This window comes from Homarus americanus, unplaced genomic scaffold (assembly GCF_018991925.1).
Source record: "Homarus americanus isolate GMGI-L3 unplaced genomic scaffold, GMGI_Hamer_2.0 scaffold34921, whole genome shotgun sequence".
Classification (NCBI taxonomy): Eukaryota; Metazoa; Arthropoda; class Malacostraca; order Decapoda; family Nephropidae; genus Homarus; species Homarus americanus.
The window spans coordinates 23,111,882-23,129,507 of NW_024741901.1; the positions used below are offsets into that span (position 1 = coordinate 23,111,882).

The 17,626-nt window shown below is 44.7% G+C and overlaps 1 protein-coding gene across 1 annotated transcript; it reads left to right on the top strand.

Annotated features, from left to right (window-relative positions):
• Positions 1-263: 263 nt before the first annotated feature.
• On the top strand, positions 264-16,097 carry LOC121876187. Its single transcript, XM_042381148.1, has 3 exons — positions 264-343; positions 13,694-13,851; positions 14,714-16,097. The coding sequence occupies exons 1-3, from the start codon at positions 329-331 to the stop codon at positions 15,237-15,239; spliced, it is 699 nt and encodes a 232-aa protein (XP_042237082.1). The 5' UTR covers positions 264-328; the 3' UTR covers positions 15,240-16,097.
• The last annotated feature ends 1,529 nt before the right edge of the window (positions 16,098-17,626 follow it).

Consider the following 17,626-nt stretch of genomic DNA (forward strand, 5'->3'; position numbering starts at 1 on the left):
TGATCAAAGGTAGAGAACATAGACTGAAAGACTCTAACTTAAGACAAAGTTAACACGGTATTACAACTCTCAATAATAACCTAAAACAACAGACAGTATAAAAACTAACTTACTCACAACAATAGATTTTAGTAGAGGAGAATGATATTAATTTATTGTACACATGAGGAATGACATTGAGAGGTAAACTGTCGTATTATTATTGCGTGTGGCGGAGCTGTAGAGGCGGGAGGTGGCAACGAGGACGTACACACACACACACACACACACCCGGTATAAGAGGGCGGTGAAGGCCACGTCCTGGGCTCAGTATCATCAAGTGTAAGAGATGTGGCGAGGCAGGGTGAGTCGTAGCGAGTGTTACACCTTTCTGGGGGAGGGCTCCAGGAGGTGGGTGGGTGTGTAGCTGTGTTTACGGTCCTCTAAAAGCTGAAAACAAAACAACAACGAACTACCTTTTCATTGTGATCCATAATGTTTTGTTTTTTTTGGTTTTGCTTGAAGTTGTTTATGCAGGTAAGTGTTTACAAAGTCATGTTGGCGTCAGCTAAATTCTGTAGCGATGGATAAAGATATATTTTTTTACGTGTATTTAGAAGACTCGTGTTAGTATCGTTCACGGTGAAGATGTTTTTGTAAGCGTTTAGTCATCTGTATTAACTCGTTTGGAGTTTTTCACATGTTAAATCCCTCTCCTCCCATCCTTGCCCCCCCCCACCCACACCCCCCCTCCTCCACCCCCCAGTGTCAGGCGTCAGGCTGGGTGGGTGTCCTTTTCATTTTTTTTAGTTTGGTGTTGTTGTTTAGACTGGAGGTGATTAATTGATTTTAACGTGAGGGTGTGTTGGTTATAGCCCGTGGGGGGTGGGTGTATGGGGTGTGTGGGTATAGGTGTTGGGGTGGCTCAGGGTGGATATAAAGGGTGAGACGAAGTACTAATATCCAAACGAACACACACATCCACCCAGCCCCACACACCCATCCATCCACCCACCAACACCCACCCACCCACACCCACACACCCACACCCCCTCCCGCCACACAGACTGTATGTTTAACTAATTATTGACCATATAATTAACCTCACCATTAAAGATAACATCATAGACTAGAATAACCTGCTTCACTTCTTTACGTAACTAAAGTCTGTTATCTTACCTGAGTTATGACATCAAGGTAATTAGATAAAGGTGTGAGATCAAGTTATTCAGATAATTATATAAAGGACGATGGTTATGGGGTATTAAAGGGCACGTTGGTGTTTTATTAGCCGTAAAGGGGAAGATAAAAATAGTGGTTTATTCATTAGGGTGATATAGACGTTGTTGAAGAAGATGTACTGTATATGTTGATTATTATACAATTGTGCAACATGTTATGAATGTATTTCTTACTTCATAATAATAATAATAATAATATGATAACTATAACACTACTAACAATAATAACAATAATATGAATAATAACAACAATAATAATGTAACAGATAATAATAATAGGGAGAGAAGTATTTTTAGCGCTGAGTTATATAGAACCTGTTGGTCTATGTCCTAATTACCATATTATAAACTGGTTTTAGCCCTAAATGTAGGTTAGGATCCTCTATTTGTGGCCTCAGTGACTTGTTTCAGGGTAACACTACTTTACTACTACTACTACTACTACTGCTACTACTACTACACGTAAACACACACACACACACACACACGTAAACACACACACACACTCACACACACACACACACACACACACACACACTAGGTTGGGGCCAAGAACAGGGAGCGGTGCCATTAGATTGGATGGGGCCATGTGAAGGGATGGGGCCAGGGGATGGGGTGGTTACAGGAGGGAGGGTGTGGTCGCTAAAGGGTTTGGGACAGGAGAAGGGATCACACGTGGTAGGTGTTGAAAGTCTGACAGGTGTGGGAGGAGGGACAGGTGTAGGGTCAGGGACAGGTGTGGGGGCAGGGACATGTTTGGGAGGCAGGACATGTGTGGGAGGAGGGACAGGTTTGGGAGGCATGACAGGTGTGGGGTCAGAGAAAGGTGTGGGAGGAGGGACAGGTGTGGAGGCATGACAGGTGTGGGGTCAGAGAAAGGTGTGGGAGGAGGGACAGGTGTGGAGACAGGACAAGTGTGGAGACAGGGACAGGTGTGGGAGGAGGAACAGTAGTGGCGCCTGGCAGACGGATTTGGACGTGGCAAGACCGTTGACCTCAGCCAGGATGTGTGGTCACCTTCTTCACGTACATACGCACACAAATAAGCACACACACATATACGCACACACACACACACACACACACATACGTACATACCAAGACGGATAAGCCTCCCTGCACATGTTAATTGAATCACATATTAGCTAACTCATGCACGTCAATTCAGATAATGTGTAAATCTGTCTCTCTCTGTCTGTCTGTCTGTCTGTCTCTCTGTCTGTCTGTCTGTACACATCAAGCGTTTATATTCTAGAGATTTTAACCATGAAGGAATTATTGACCGCCAAGCCTTGTGTTAAAACTCAACCTTGGACAAATACTTGATATTCTAAACGGTGCATAATTATAGTCTGCAAATTAGTGGTTGTCAGAGTGTGTGTGTGTGTGTGTGTGCGTGTGCAGTGAGAGAGAGAGAGAGAAAAAGAATGGAAGAGAAAGAAATTAAAGATAAAGAACGAGAGAGAGAGAGAGAGAGAGAGAGAGAGAGAGAGAGAGAGAGAGAGAGAGAGAGAGAGCTTGTACACCTGGACCCCTACGCTGACCCCTGAGACATTGCTACCTATTAGGGACATTGACCTACACTCCCACCCTTATACCTAACCTGCCACCTCCTTCAGGGTCCCAAAGATCGCATAAAACCCAACCCAACCTCCACAACCCAACCCAACCTCCACAACCCAACCCAACTCCACAATCCCAACCCAACCCAACCAACCTCCACAACCCAACCTAACCTCCACAACCCAACCCTACCTCCACAACCCAACCCAACCTCCACAACCCAACCCAACCTCCACAACCCAACCCAACCTCCACAACCCAACCCAACCTCCACACCCCAACCCAACCTCCACAACCCAACCCAACCTCCACAACCAAAACATCATTACCATAACACACTCCACAACCCAACACACGTAGCACATTATCGTGACTTCTTGGTCGAAACAAAAACACACAGTAGGAAACATTGATAATCCTGTCCAATAGTTACTGAGAAACGACAAAAAATAGTGTTGGTGACCCTGACCATAAGAAGTACGTGTTAAGAGTGGTCAGGTGAGGGGCTGGTTAGTTGTTTCTCGTACCTGTGGGGCCCTGCAGTGGGGTGGGAGCTAAGGAGTTAAGATGAGTTATAATGCTGTTAGAGTTCGTGTTTGTTGGGTTAGGTTAGGTAAGTTTGGTAGGGTAGGGTAGGGTAGGGTAGGGTAGGGTAAGTTAGGGTAGGGTAGGGTAGGGTAGGGTAGGGTAGGGTTGGGTAGGGTAGGGTAGGGTAGGGTAGGATAGGGTAGGGTAGGTTAGGGTAAACATTAAACAAGGTAATTTAGGTTGGAGAGAGAGAGAGAGGAGTGATGGATGACCCAACGCATGATGACGTGGCCTGGTGATGTACTGACGAAGGCAACAGGAACAAGGTACATGATGTGGGCTTTAATGTGTAGGAGAGTTGTAGGTTGTGGGGGAGTTATAGGCTGAGGAGGGGTTGCAGGCTGTGGGAGGGTTGTAGGCCTAAAGTAAACCAATTGTAGGAGGTGTGTTCCAAATGGCCACAGGGTGAGGCAGTAGGGATAGCGTGTTGAGGCCAAGTTTTATCTTCTTTACCTAACGGCCATTTTGAAGACCATTCCTCCTCCGCGGCTTCACCTGATATAGAACCTTCAGTAAGTCTGTTTCCTTATCTTCCTTCTGGGTGACATTTTGGCGAGCATGAAGCTGTGTCCTGAACATCTTTAAAGACATTACTTGGGTCTATATCTTCTATCCCTCCCAGGAGAAAGAGGGAGACAGACAGATATCGTGAGGATGTTCTTGTTTGTCTATAGTCGTCATAAAACGGGGTTATGGTATGTGGTCACGCCTGCTGCTGACCACCACCTAACCTCATCTAACCTTGCAGCAAAGTCTTAAACTGTGGAAGGTGTCGTAGGTTAGGTTATTATGTGTACCCATTACCTGAGCCAGACGTGACCTTCACCGTGGCTCACAACGAGTCACGAACTGGACGTCAGACTCCGAGGTATAACTTAAGTGTGAGCTCCCAGCCCCCAGGGTCCCCCCCACCACCACCACCACCCCTCCACCACGACCACTGACTCGGGGCCAACACGACACATAGTAATAAATTAAATGAGAAGGTGTATATTACAGTCCAATTATTTCAGTTTTATCCATTTTTATATATTTTAATGAATGACTCTTGATAGATAACTTTAGAAATATATATAAAGGTTTTAAAGTTACCATTACACTTCTTGACTTGACTGAACTCATATTTAGAAAAGTTTGTTGATTGTACAGTTCGTCCGTCACAAGGGAGGTACAGATACAGTGTGTGTGTGTGTGTGTGTGTGTGTGTGTGTGTGTGTGTGTGTACCGGGGACCTTACCGTGTGTACGTCATGTAATCCGGACTAGACGAATCATGATCGCCTCGAGCCTCACACTCCACCAGCCAGCCCTCGAGTGTGACTGATGGGGCCCTGTGGAGTGTGTCTCAGAGGAGTCAACACAACACACACTACTAGGGAGATTTTGCTAGTACGGGAGAGTTAATGGAAAATAGGAAAACTAATAGGATGTCAAGGTTTCAAAATAGAGACATTGATTGGGAGGTCGGATTGGGACGGGGTGGAGCTGAATGGAGTGGGGCAGAGTGGGGTGGGGCAGAGTGGGTTGGGGCGGGACGGGGTGAGGTAAAATGGAGTAGGACAGATTGGGGTGTGGCAGAATGGGGTGAGGCTAAATGGAGTGGGGCCGAGTGGGGAGTTGGGGGGGGTTGTAGCAAGGTGGGGTTAATAGGAGGGTGTTGTAGATCCTGGACAATGGAGGGAGTACAGGCAACAAGGTCACGAGAACATAGTGTACCTACCGTAGTGAAGATGGGGTGGTAGAGTGTGTCTGTCTGTGTCTGTCTGTCTGTCTGTCTGTTTGTCTGTCTGTTTGTCTGTCTGTCTGTCTGTTTGTCTGTCTTTCTGTCTGTCTGTCTGTCGTAACAATGTATGATCGCTAACAAGGGAAATGATAGGAGGTATAGAAGTAGAGGAGAGAGAGAGAGAGACGAAGTGACAGGTAAGAACGGGTGAGGACGAGGAGATGAAGGAGAGAAGAAGGCAAGGCGAAGAGAACGAGGAGGAGGAGGAACGTTAAGGAAGGGGTACCTCAGTATAACGTCCTTGGAAAAGACAATAACCTGTTAGGGAGGAGGGTATTGCGGGGTGAGCAGTGCTAATGGAAGGTAAGTGGGTGTAGGTGGGTGTAGATGGGTGCTAGTAGGTGTAAAAAGGTGCTAGATGAGCTATAATGGGTGCTAGTAGGTGTAGGTGGGTATAAATGGGTGTTAGGTGAGTGCTAGTGGGTGCTAGTAGAAAGGGTAGCTCACACCATGACTCTCTGTTCTTGGTCACCTCCTGAGATGTCAAAGATGATGACTTGAAGACATAGAAATAGTTGCTGATCGACTCTCTCTCTCTCTCTCTCTCTTTCTCTCTCTCTCTCTCTCTCTCTCTCTCTCTCTCTCTCCTTTGACGCGACGGTCATTGAAAGACACTTGTTATTGCTTGACATATTTTGACATACTGTAACATGTCAGCATAACCATGATATACCCTTGACACATCCTGGCACACCTTGACACACCTTGACACACGCTGGCATACCCTGACATACCTTGACACATCTTGACACGTCCTGACACTCATTTTGACACCTTGGAACAACTTGACACGTACCTTTACACATTCTGACACATTCTTGACACACACCTTAACATAAACACCCCCCTGGTGATGGTGGTAGATGGTGGTGGTAGGTGGGCGGTGTGTGGTAAGTGTGGTGGTAGGTGGGGTGGTAGGTGGGCGGTGTGTGGTAGGTGGGGTGGCAGGTGGTGGTAGGGATGAGTTGGAAAATCCCAGAAGTCTTCTTTGTTGCATAATATTAGGGTCACACACCCCTCCCTCCCTCCCTCCCTTCCCTTCCCCTTCCACCCTCCCACCCTCCCTCCCTCCCCTTCCCCTTCCACCCTCCCTCCCCCTCCTCTCTCTCTCTCTCTATCTCTACTGGAGCCGGTTGAGTGCTTTAAATGCTTTGAGACTAACTGAGGCCGGATTTGTTTGCTTTGAGACTACCGGAACCGGATTCATGTGTTTTGAGACTACCGGTGCCGGATTCATGTGCTTTGAGACTACTGGAGCCGGATTCGTTTGCTTTGAGACTAACGGAACCGGATTCATGTGCTTTGAGACTACTGGAGCCGGATTCGTAGCTTAAATGCCTTGAGACTGCCGGAGCCGAACGCACTCCATTATCACACGAGTTACGATAAAAAACAAACACTCGACGTATGTATCTCTTGAGAGTCCTGCCCCCTGTGACCGTACTGTGACAGGCAGCGTATTCCTTCCATTCCGAGCATAGACTGGGCTCTGGCGGGGAGTGCTGGAGAGTGTTTCTGGTGGGACCCACTTCTAATAGGTCCCACTTCTAATGGGTTCCAATCTTAATACCCATCAATTTTAATGACCTATAATCCTAACTAGACTAAACTCTACTGATCCCAAATCCTGCCGGTACGGTTAGGTTAGGTCAAGGATCAACCAAGACAACGTCCCACTGAACGCCTCCCCTTCCCTGCATTATGTAAGGTGTCCTGCTCTATACACTCCCTGCCAAGACCTGTCGTGAGGAGGGTGTGGTTATGTCCTTCAGCGACGGAGGGGCGGGGCGGGGCGGGGCGGGGCGGGGGAGTGATGTGAAACGGAGATGATGAGGAGGAGGGGGGAGGTGTTTTGGAAGGAGGAAGAAGTAGAAGGAATGGAGTATGGAGGAGAGATGGAAACGGAAAGGGTTAGAGGAAGGAGAGAGTGAGAGGGTTGTTTAGGGCCAGGGAGAAGGAGTGGGAAAAAAGAAGATAGGAGAGAAGGATGCTGGGTTAAAATAATGGGAGGAAGGAATCATGGCGATGTATGATGGCAGGTGAGGGTATGGATGGGGGGAGAATGAGGGAGGGGAAGAAGAGGGGAGGCAAAATGAGATGGGGGGGGAGATGGAAATAGGGGTGTGGTAAAGAGGGAGATGAGCCGATAGTAGACGTCGGGACCTTGAGCAGCTATAGTTGGCGTCAGAACCCGCCTTGGGTCCTGAAACGCTCGCCAAACAAGTATGATGAACTAGGAGCAACACTGAGAGACTTTTGTTTACTCCATGAACCTCTGAGCTCAAATTATGCCTATGAGATTACTAGCCTTAAACTTGTCTGGCTTCAGGTTCCCGTTCTAGCATTATCTTCTTTAAATCTCTAATTCCTTCTTTCATTTGTTTAAGATAATTTATCAATCTAAAACAATCAACAAAGAAACGCCTGATAACCATGACAGATGCGTAGTCAAAATATTAATGGCAACTAACATGTTCCTGTCAGCTGTAGTAAATGCCCGCCATATTTCTTCTGACAGCTGCACTTCCTTTTATTGTAGTGAGTTCTGGCAAGTAGCTGAAAATTAAGTTTTATTTCTCATTCACAAACTGTTTAATATAGTTTATTTATTAGGTGTTAAATAAAGTAATTATTAAGGCTGCCAGACGTGGTTATACGATAGAGTTGTGATATTCGATATCATAGGTTCGTAGTGACTTGTGTCCTTACCGCGGGTCATTTTTTTTCTCTTTTTCATTCTCAAAATATATTCTCTTTCATTGTTTATTTATTTTGGTTCTCTTCTTTCCCATTTCTCTGTTTGTTTTATTGTCTGTCTATCTATCTGTTTGTCTGTCTGTCTAGAGGTCAGTTTGTATAGATATGAATAATTCCGTATCTTCATCTATCTGTGATTCTGTCTGTCTCTTCTCTCTGTCCTCTCTCCCGTCTGGCTGTAACTTCTTCCTGTCAATAAATCTTCCCCCATCATTGAGTTGATGAGTAACCTTGAGGACCGGTCACTCACATCGTCCCTCACAGTCATGGTGTGGTGGCCTCGTTCTTGTGGTGTAAGTGGATACTTCTGTGGCTTGGTGCGGATGCTTGTGCTTCATCCCCTTCCCTCCCCCTTCCCTCTCCCTCTCCCCCTCCACCTCCCTCAACTCTCAGCAAAATGCGAGACTAACAGTGCACCATTAAGTCCCAGCACCAATATACCAGCTCCACCATTAACTCTCAGCTCCACTATAGATAATAACCCAGGGTGCGCCACATGCATATGGAGAAGGGGCACTCAGCGGGCTGCACTGTCTAACCCAGCCTGGCTCCTGTCGCCCTAAACTCTCTCTCTCTCTCTCTCTCTCTCTCTCTCTCTCTCTCTCTCTCTCCCTCTACCAGCTTGTGATGTCTTCAGGGAGCGAATGACCTCTTGTCTCTCCTCACATCCTACTGATCAGGTTTCATTTAAGAGTTAAGGTGTACAAAAGTGATAGTAAAATGTATTGATAATATTTTTAAAAGATTTTGAAGGAAATGTTGAATATTCAAATAGTTTCGGGTGTTAATATTATTTCTAGGAGAGTTTGAAAGAAAAATAGTCAAATTGTTTATATATTATATTTAGAATACTTTGTTATATGTATTATCTTCTTCACTTATTATTATTTTATAAATTTTCTTAACTGTTGTTCCTTTAAGATGAGGTATAAGTGTGCTGAGAGACAGGTGTGTACAGTGTTCAGGTGTGCTAACGTGTAGTAGGGTGCTCAGGTGTATATGATAAACACACCTACCACCTGTATAGTCGGTCACTCACTTGCAAATCTATATCAGTTTCTCTTTCTCGTCGGATCAAAATATAGAAAACGGAATTATTTACTGATCAAAGAAAACTGATCAAATGCCAGTAAGTAAAATAAATAGATCCGTATGATATCCTTACGTAATTTGTAAATCATTCCCAACAAAAATTTACAGTCCAGTTGTTTTTATAATTAATATTTTATGTGTATCAAAATAACGAAAAGAAATAGAAAAGAAAATCAATAGAAAAGTGTTTTAATCTATCAGTAATCTGAGTTATTCGTACCCACTTGGTCATCGAAAAAAAAGGAATTATGCAAATACTTGTCAAACAGCAAAGTAATCTTTATTTGTGCCTCACTGACGGCCAATTAGCTAAGGTAACGTAACACCCTGAAAGTATCACCTGAAGATTAATTAATTTTCAAGGGATTTCATAACATTTCCTATATTTTTTAGAATTCAAAGAGATTGTCTCCTCCCTCTCTCCTTTCCCCCCGTTGCTGGGATGAGACAAAGTAGAGTCTCAGCGCAATTTTGACGTCATTTCCAGTAGCTATCGTGAGTGCCCCTAAGTGAACCAGTAAGATAGAAGACCTCTCACTTCCCTCATCTACCCGAGTGGAAATTCAACATACGAACCTTTTGAGTATCCGGGTACTGACCGCTACCTGACCTCCTGACCGTCACTGCCCTTACCTGCTGCATCCTTGTGGGAAATACCTGGCCCCACCTGCCGCCCTGACCTGCTGGCTGGCTGGCTGGCTGGCTGGCTGAGTGCGGTGCTTGATAGGTCTGGGCACGATGGCTCTGGTGATTTTAGGTTCTGGTAGGGTAGGGTATTATGGCTGGCAGGGAGGGATTGTGCAGACGACAGGGGTGTAGGATAAAAGAGACAGAGCAGGTTAGTGTAGGACAGAGCAGGTCAATAGGACATAGCAGGACAGCAGGACACAGCAGGATAGAATTTAGTATAGGATAATGGTGTGGTTCAGACAGGTTACCAGATCTACCCGACTGACCACATCTGACCTTGTCTAGCAGCACAATTACACCACAGATGAATCACGCCACTGGTGGATGAGGATGGTGATGGATTAGTTTGGTGGTGGATTAGGATAGTGGTGGATTAGGCTAGTGGTCGTTCAGATCATTGGTCAATCAGACGTGCGGTCGATCAGATCAGTCTTACCACACCCACGGGTCTGCCATACTGTACGTGAGTGTATGCCAGGGCTTCAAGGCTATAGTGTGTGTGTGTGGTTATACTCTTAAGGCTAACAGTCAGATGATGTGTTGTAGTGTGGTGGTGGTGTTGTAGTGTGGTGGTGGTGTCAGGAGTCGACGGGACTTGGGCTGGATCAGGGTATACGTAAGAGAACACCTCCACCACCTCCACCACGACCACCAGTACCTCTAACGCCACCTCCAACACCTCCACCACGACCACCATTACCTCTAACGCCACCTCCAACACCTCCACCACCACCACCATTACCTCTAACGCCAACAACACTCCACCACCACCACCACGACCACCATTACCTCCGCCACCTCCAACACCTCCACCACCACCACCATTACCTCTAACGCCACCTCCAACACCTCCAACACCACCACCACGACCACCATTACCTCTAACGCCACCTCCACCACCTCCACCACGACCACCATTACCTCTAACGCCACCTCCACCACCTCCACCACGACCACCATTACCTCTAACGCCACCTCCAACACCTCCACCACCACCACCACTCCCCCAGCAGCGTCTCCTAGTGTATATCTCCCCACACCCCCCGGACAAGTAACACCTCCAAATTACAACAGGTAGCATATTTAATTTGTACCTGGGGGCCACATGCCATTCCTCACCTATCGCTGCACGGCCTTCAGCACATTGGAAGAAACTGGTGTCATGGCTGGCGAGAGAAGACAATCCGCCATGCTAGGAACTGAGGAAGGTACATTTACCGAATCACTCGACCAAAACGCTTAAACAAACTGCTCCTCTGACCCTGGCCTTCCCTGGTACAACTCTCGTGTGTGTGAATGTTGTGAGACCATTGTTAGTGATGTTGGATTGATGTTTGAGGAGATGATGTTCGGATTTTTTTTTCACCTGTTAATGTTGTCTTAGTTCTTCTCGGTTCAGCTGAGAGGACCATCTGCGACTTGGTTTCTAAGGTGTCGTGTCGTGTCGTGTCGTGTCGTGTCGTGTCGTGTCTTGTGTTGCGTCGTGTCGTGGTGGTAACTTGCAGGGTTGTAGTGATATGACTTCCATCTGATGCCCTCCAACATTACCCACTAACACACTACGATAAATTACTCAGATTTACATACATCACCAATTCTGAATTAGTTCCGCTCAGAGTAACGAAGGGGGCGCTGCTGTCTGCCCATAATAAATACTAACAGCACGCCGTATATAAAGAAGTGACGAGACTATTAATTCAGTCTCAGTTGGGGTGACGGTCCAGGCGGGTGCGAGTCAATGATCCCTTCACTAAGAGTCTCTGGCCTAACTGAGTATCACCTAACGCTTACGATTGGGGAAAGAGGAGGAAGAAGAATTGAAGGATGAGAGGAGAGAGAGAAGAGAAGGGTAAAAGGAAGAGGAGGGGGGAAAGAGAATGAGGGGGAAAATGAATCAATGTGAGGAATCAAAAGAGAGTAGAAAACTCAGAGAACAAAATACCTGAGAGAATGTGTGAGCCAGAAGGTAAACGCGACACAAACGTCAACATGTAACAGAGTGATACGTCCTCTACTCTCCTCTGTCACATCTGAGGTGTAGAATTCAGCATAACATGTAGATTTGAGTATAGATTATAGGAAAAGTAATTCCCACGTGGAAATATAACTAAAAGAAGTAATTTATGGTCTACTTTAGCTATAAGGAGTGGATCATCACACACCACAACCTAGTTGGGTGTGGCACCAAAAAAAATCCTGTGATACTCTTACAAAATAGAACGAGTTTGTATTAATTATTGTAACCCAGGTGTTTTATTGGGGAAAGGTGAGGTGTTCCCTATGTGGTGAGTGTATAGGAATCGAACCCTAACTTGAATAACACTACATATGTCTCTAAGAACTACTTAACCTCGTCATGTACACACAGTCAGGGCGGTACCTTAACTGAGATACACATTCCTACCTATTAACGTGTACCTGGTATTGTCTGCCCATTAAACGAGATATTAACCGAAATACGCCTGAATATTACCCCATTAATACCTAGTACCTTGTAAACCTGCTTGTAGAACATGTTTCCCCACACCAAAGTCCAATAAACAACATTATTTTCCTCCCTAAGACCTGATCTTGAGTGTGTGTTACAAGATCAAGCTGCCTCTGCTAGTATCCAACCCTGTACACCTGTGTGGATCATCACTAAACGTTTCTCTTATACACCCTCATGTGGATATCTGGGGGTATCATTCATGACTGACAGAAATTTATATACTTCGCTCTTATAAATCAAGTGTGCCATCTGTTGAGAGCGGCATAACAGGCTCCGCACCCAGTGGCACCTCCCCCCTGGACCGGATCTCAAGGTTGGCCAGCCTGTTCGACCAGAGACACACACACACACAATCGATAAATATCATCATACAAACTTCATGATCAGACCTTCATACGCACAGCTTTTAACTCAATTGACTTTACACAGAAGAACCTCCTGCATATATTGTGTAATTTACATACATACATACATACATACATACATACATACATACATACATATATTTTCTTGTCTTTGGAAAGTGTTTTTTGTGAGTTGGTATAAAGTGACTGTTCAAGGATAGGGCTGTGTTTGTAAGGGATGGTGTAAAGGAATGTATACAAAACCCCTTTAAACAACATACTAAAACATACATCACAAACAGAATCACTCAACAAACTGCTCTCCATTGTGTCCACACTAAGGTAATTAACATCTATTAGTTATGACCAAATAATGAGTTGGGTTATAGTTAGCAAAGGTTCTCTGTCTGGTTATGACCTGACTTCACCTCTGGTTAATGTCACTGTGCTCTTGTGTCTGTGTGTCTGTTTTATAATTGTTCTTTTACGTGTGTGTGTGTGTGTGTGTGTGTGTGTGTGTATTATGTCACTCCGTTCATTTCTTTTATTTGACGGCTTCCTCCTCCTCCTCCTCTTCCTCTTCCCCTTCCTCCTCCTCCTCCTCTTCCTCTTCCTCTTCCTCCTCCGCCTCCTCCTCCTTCACAGTACTTCATGTCCTCTCCTCAGCCAGCCTCTCACACGTGGTAGGAGAGAGAGAGAGGTCTGGTCTGGTAACTCAAAAGTCCTCTTACACACACACACAGACAAGGACACATAATCTATATTCTTACCAAACACACTGACGAAGAAATAACGTTAATGTAAACAAAAATAGTTTGTTTGTTTGTTTGTGTGTTTGTTTATTTACACTAGAATAAACAAAGACGAATAAAATATAGGAATCCGGGTGCATCAACTGGGTGTAATGCCTCAGCCAATCAGCGATCGTTTTGGCCAATGTGTCAACAAAAGCTTCGACCAGTCAGCGATCACCTTACCAGGATCTGAGTAATGGGGTCACGTTTCGTCTCTTATTAATTCTTTTGCTTTTTATTATTATTATTATTATTATTATTATTATTATCTTATGTTTAATGCTAAGTTTATGTATCTTTCTGTCTGTCTGTCTGTCTGTTGATCAAAGAGCCACCCAAGACTTGTGACTCTAAACTCGTCATTATTTGCAGGTGGTGTGGGCGGCGGTGATAACAGGGGCGGCCGTGTGGGCGTCCCCGGCGGATGACCTTCGACCTGAGCACCGAAGTGAACCTTATATTGACCTCGCTGATCTCCCCGTCGCCTCTAACAACATGTTCATTTGGAATAACCCTGATGGTAGTTATAGGTAGGTTGTTAAGAGATTACGGGGTAGTTAAGAGATCACAGGGTAGTTAAGAGATCACAGGGTAGTTAAGTGATCACTGGGTAGTTTGTACTGTTGGTGATTATGATAACCATTATAACCATGATAATAATGATAATGATGATAATAATAAAATTAATGATAATAATAATAATAATAATAATAATAATAATAATAATAATAATAATAATAATAATAATAATAATAATAATAATAATAATAATAATAATAATATAATATTAGTTATTAAGGAATATTACTTGTTCAATTTGTTACCAGAGTCAAAGTTCACAAGAGTTCAGCAAAACTTATTGTTGTATATATATTTATGTTCATCTAATTTCATTTGTGTTCATCAAAGTTCATCTGTTTTCATTCAAGCTGATCTGTGTCATGCGTTCTGTGTTCAGTGATCAAGGTATAAAAGAAGAGGCATTAGTGTTCAGCCTTGTTCATCAAAGGTTATGTTCACCCATGTTCATATACTGTCATTTGTACTCACCTGTACTCACCTGTACTCACCATTTTTAACTTAAGTTCCCTGAGTTTCTCACGTTAACCTGTATTCACCTTGGTCTAATACCGAACCTAACCTGACTTAACCTAACCTACACGCAGCCTAACCTTGCCTAGCCTGTAGGTAGCCTATTCACCTGATCTACCAAGCTTAACTGTCCTACTCTTAGTTGACATAATGATAATGTAAACTTAGCCAGTAATAGACGGAATATGAGCACCCATCGTGATATGTTAAGGCACAGCCAATCAGAACACGACATACCCTAATGCGCGTGGAGTTTTGTTTTTAATGTGGCAGAGGAGGTGACAGTGGCCATCATTACAGGTTTGGGATGCAAGGAAACGACCAGTGGCGTGTAGAGTCCCGGGACCCTGACGGCACCGTGAAGGGCCGCTACTTCTACAGGACGCCGGAGGGTCGGGAGGTGGATGTGTCTTATGACTCCGGAAGACAAGGTTACCGTGCCAGAGGCCAGGCCATCCCCGGGGGTGCTGCCCCCCTACAGCAGGAAGACATAACCCAAGAGGATGACCAGGTGGAGCAGCAGATACTTTTAAAGCTGGCACAGCAACCACAGCAGCCACAGCTACAGGAGGACGAGAAAATTGCCAGTCCTTACGGCGCTCTGCTTCTGTCAGATGTGGAGGAAACATTTCCCAGTGGTGACGGAATCACTACCTACTCCGACACTGAAAACATGGCGATAATCACCGACGTGCAGCTGCAGCACCTGCAAGAGGCGCCCGAGGCGGTGTTCCCGGTGATCTTGATACCCGGCACCTCTGACGTCCTGTCTGGCCCGCCCCACGTGAACGACAACCCCGTCCTGCCCGCTGCCATATCCGTGTAGACCACCCATGCCCACCCCACTCCGTCTGCCCCTCCTCCACACCCACACCCGAAGGTCGTGAATAAGTCAGTTGAGGATGATGAGTTAGGCCCCACGACCTTCACATGTGTTACACCTGGCGAGGGAGTTGTCTGGAGGAAGAGGAGACGAGAGTCTTTTCTAAGTGACCGATCGAATAGACTTCGTTTACTGTTGGCGTCCACAACCTTCTTACAGGTTAAGTGGTTGTGGGTTGTAGAGTCACGCCGTCATGGTTGAGGCACAACTTAGTGAACAACTCATAACCAATCAACATCTGAGAGCTGTGACAGTCGCCGGGGACACCAAAATTAGGCGGAGCTTAGTCGAGAGGTTACTCACTAATAAAAAAAAAAGTCCCAGGTAGACTCACTGTGTGGTGGGAGGCTGAGGCTGTGTTGTCCTGTTTATATGTACACTAATTGGTGGAGAGCGGGGTGTGTGGTGTGTCAGCAGGGCAGCTGGGGTGTTGGAGAGGTCGGTGTGTCGACAATGGTGTTACCTGTAAGCTTTAAAGGGCATTTTCTTGTTTACCAATTTGTAGTTCAGGCACAGCTGAGATGACCCAAGCAGGTTGTAGGGAGTTAGCAAGGGAGTGACAGTTACTTCTCAACACATCTGTTCATCAGTACATCTCGCTGTTAACTTCGTCTATATAGAGACTAATTACTATAACAAACACTTCACATTATGTACTGTGAGCTCTGAAAGTTTACCAAGACTCTGAGTTGTGAGGGAAGATGTAGCAGATGTGTTGCGAGATGGTGAGGGAGGGAGGGTGAGGGTGTGCAGCTGTGTCTTTCTACTGTGATGTGTAGAGCATAAACACTCTTAGTGATGCTTTTTTGTTTATCTCGATGCCCTTACCTTACTTTATCCTATTACAAGGACAGTATTTTGTTCTTTGTCGTTCTAGATGCTTCAACTACCAAGGTTATTAAGCACCGTTCACTATTGTTGTATACTGAGCTTAAGTTTCTACATCAGTCAACTCTTTTAGACCATTAGGAACAATTATATTTACCAGTGATGAACAAAGAGCTAAATAAAGATGATACACACCCTGGCTTGGAGGATCCTTGTACGTACTGGTACTGAAGATGATGGTACTTTAAGGCACTTGGTTGACTTCAGCGAGATCAAGAAACCAACATCCAAACCAATTAAAAAAACATTATCAACATTCCCCTGAAATATATATTAATTTAAGTTAACATTCCACCTTGGTACAGTTTCATACACAACCTTATGTTAAATTTTCTGATATATTATAGTGACACATGATAAAAGTTCCATAGAAGGCGTCTTAGTCTCTGCCTACGAAGTAAACTGTTACATAAGATAAAGTTTCCCTCATATACATTAACAACCGATGTATAGTAACGTGCAAGTATACAACAGCCTCCAGCTTCAGGTAACGGGGAACACTTCATCTGATCATGGCGCCTAACACAATCCATTTCACAGAAGAATTTAAATGAAAGCAAATGAAAATGTAAAGCCTAAACCACCACCTCATCACGACTAGTTCCTGGTGTTGGTACAAGACTTTTCACGACCTTTGGCTAATTAATTCACTTCCTCTTAAGCTCTTAGTGCTGGGCTTGGTGTTTGGTATATAATTAAGTCTATCCTCTGTGACTTTCCTGTAAGAATCCATTTTCCTTCTTTATTATCCAACAAGTTTTATCAGCAGTATATATCAAGTACTATTTGTATCTTGACGTACTCTTACCATATACCACATACCAGTGACATTTAAAGTACAATGTCATGTGATGGGTAGTACCAATATGATGAGGTCCAGCATTCGTGTGTTTGTGTGTCTGGTTATAAGAGATGGGAACCGACTATATCTTCACTATATTCAATAATGATAAGAAGAAGAAAAAGGAAAAGAAGAAGAAAATAATAAAAGAAGAAAATGATAATGGAGGATAAGGACTCAAGGTCGTGCCCGAGAGAGGCGTGACCTGAGACCTTATGGCCCTGACCGCGCCCATCACCCGTACCTGGGAACTACTGTCTCAACCTTATAGTACTTAATAAGGCCACGGATGAAGCGACACACAGAGCCAATAATATGTTTTGTCATGGCAGGGGTGATGTCGTGCATGGCGTAGGTAATGGATTGGCGCCTCAAAGCTCACCAATGACGGTGACTTCCTTAATAACTCATATCATTGTATCATAGCTGGATGATCGTCATACTCGATTCCGAATAACGGCAAAGTAGTAGTAGTGAGTCTAATAATTAACATGTTGGAATAAGAAAAATTACCTCATAGCTTCTACAAAACAAAGTTGTATGGGTGATGAGGTCAGTCAGTGTACTTTGATTGTTTCAGTCGGTCATCTTTACCCCCGCA

What these genes read in the sequence shown, in the direction of transcription:
- LOC121876187 (XM_042381148.1), top strand. An exon ending in AACCCTGATGGTAGTTATAG is followed by an intron (nt 13,852 to 14,713) that starts GTAGGTTGTTAA and finishes CCATCATTACAG; the next exon opens with GTTTGGGATGCAAGGAAACG.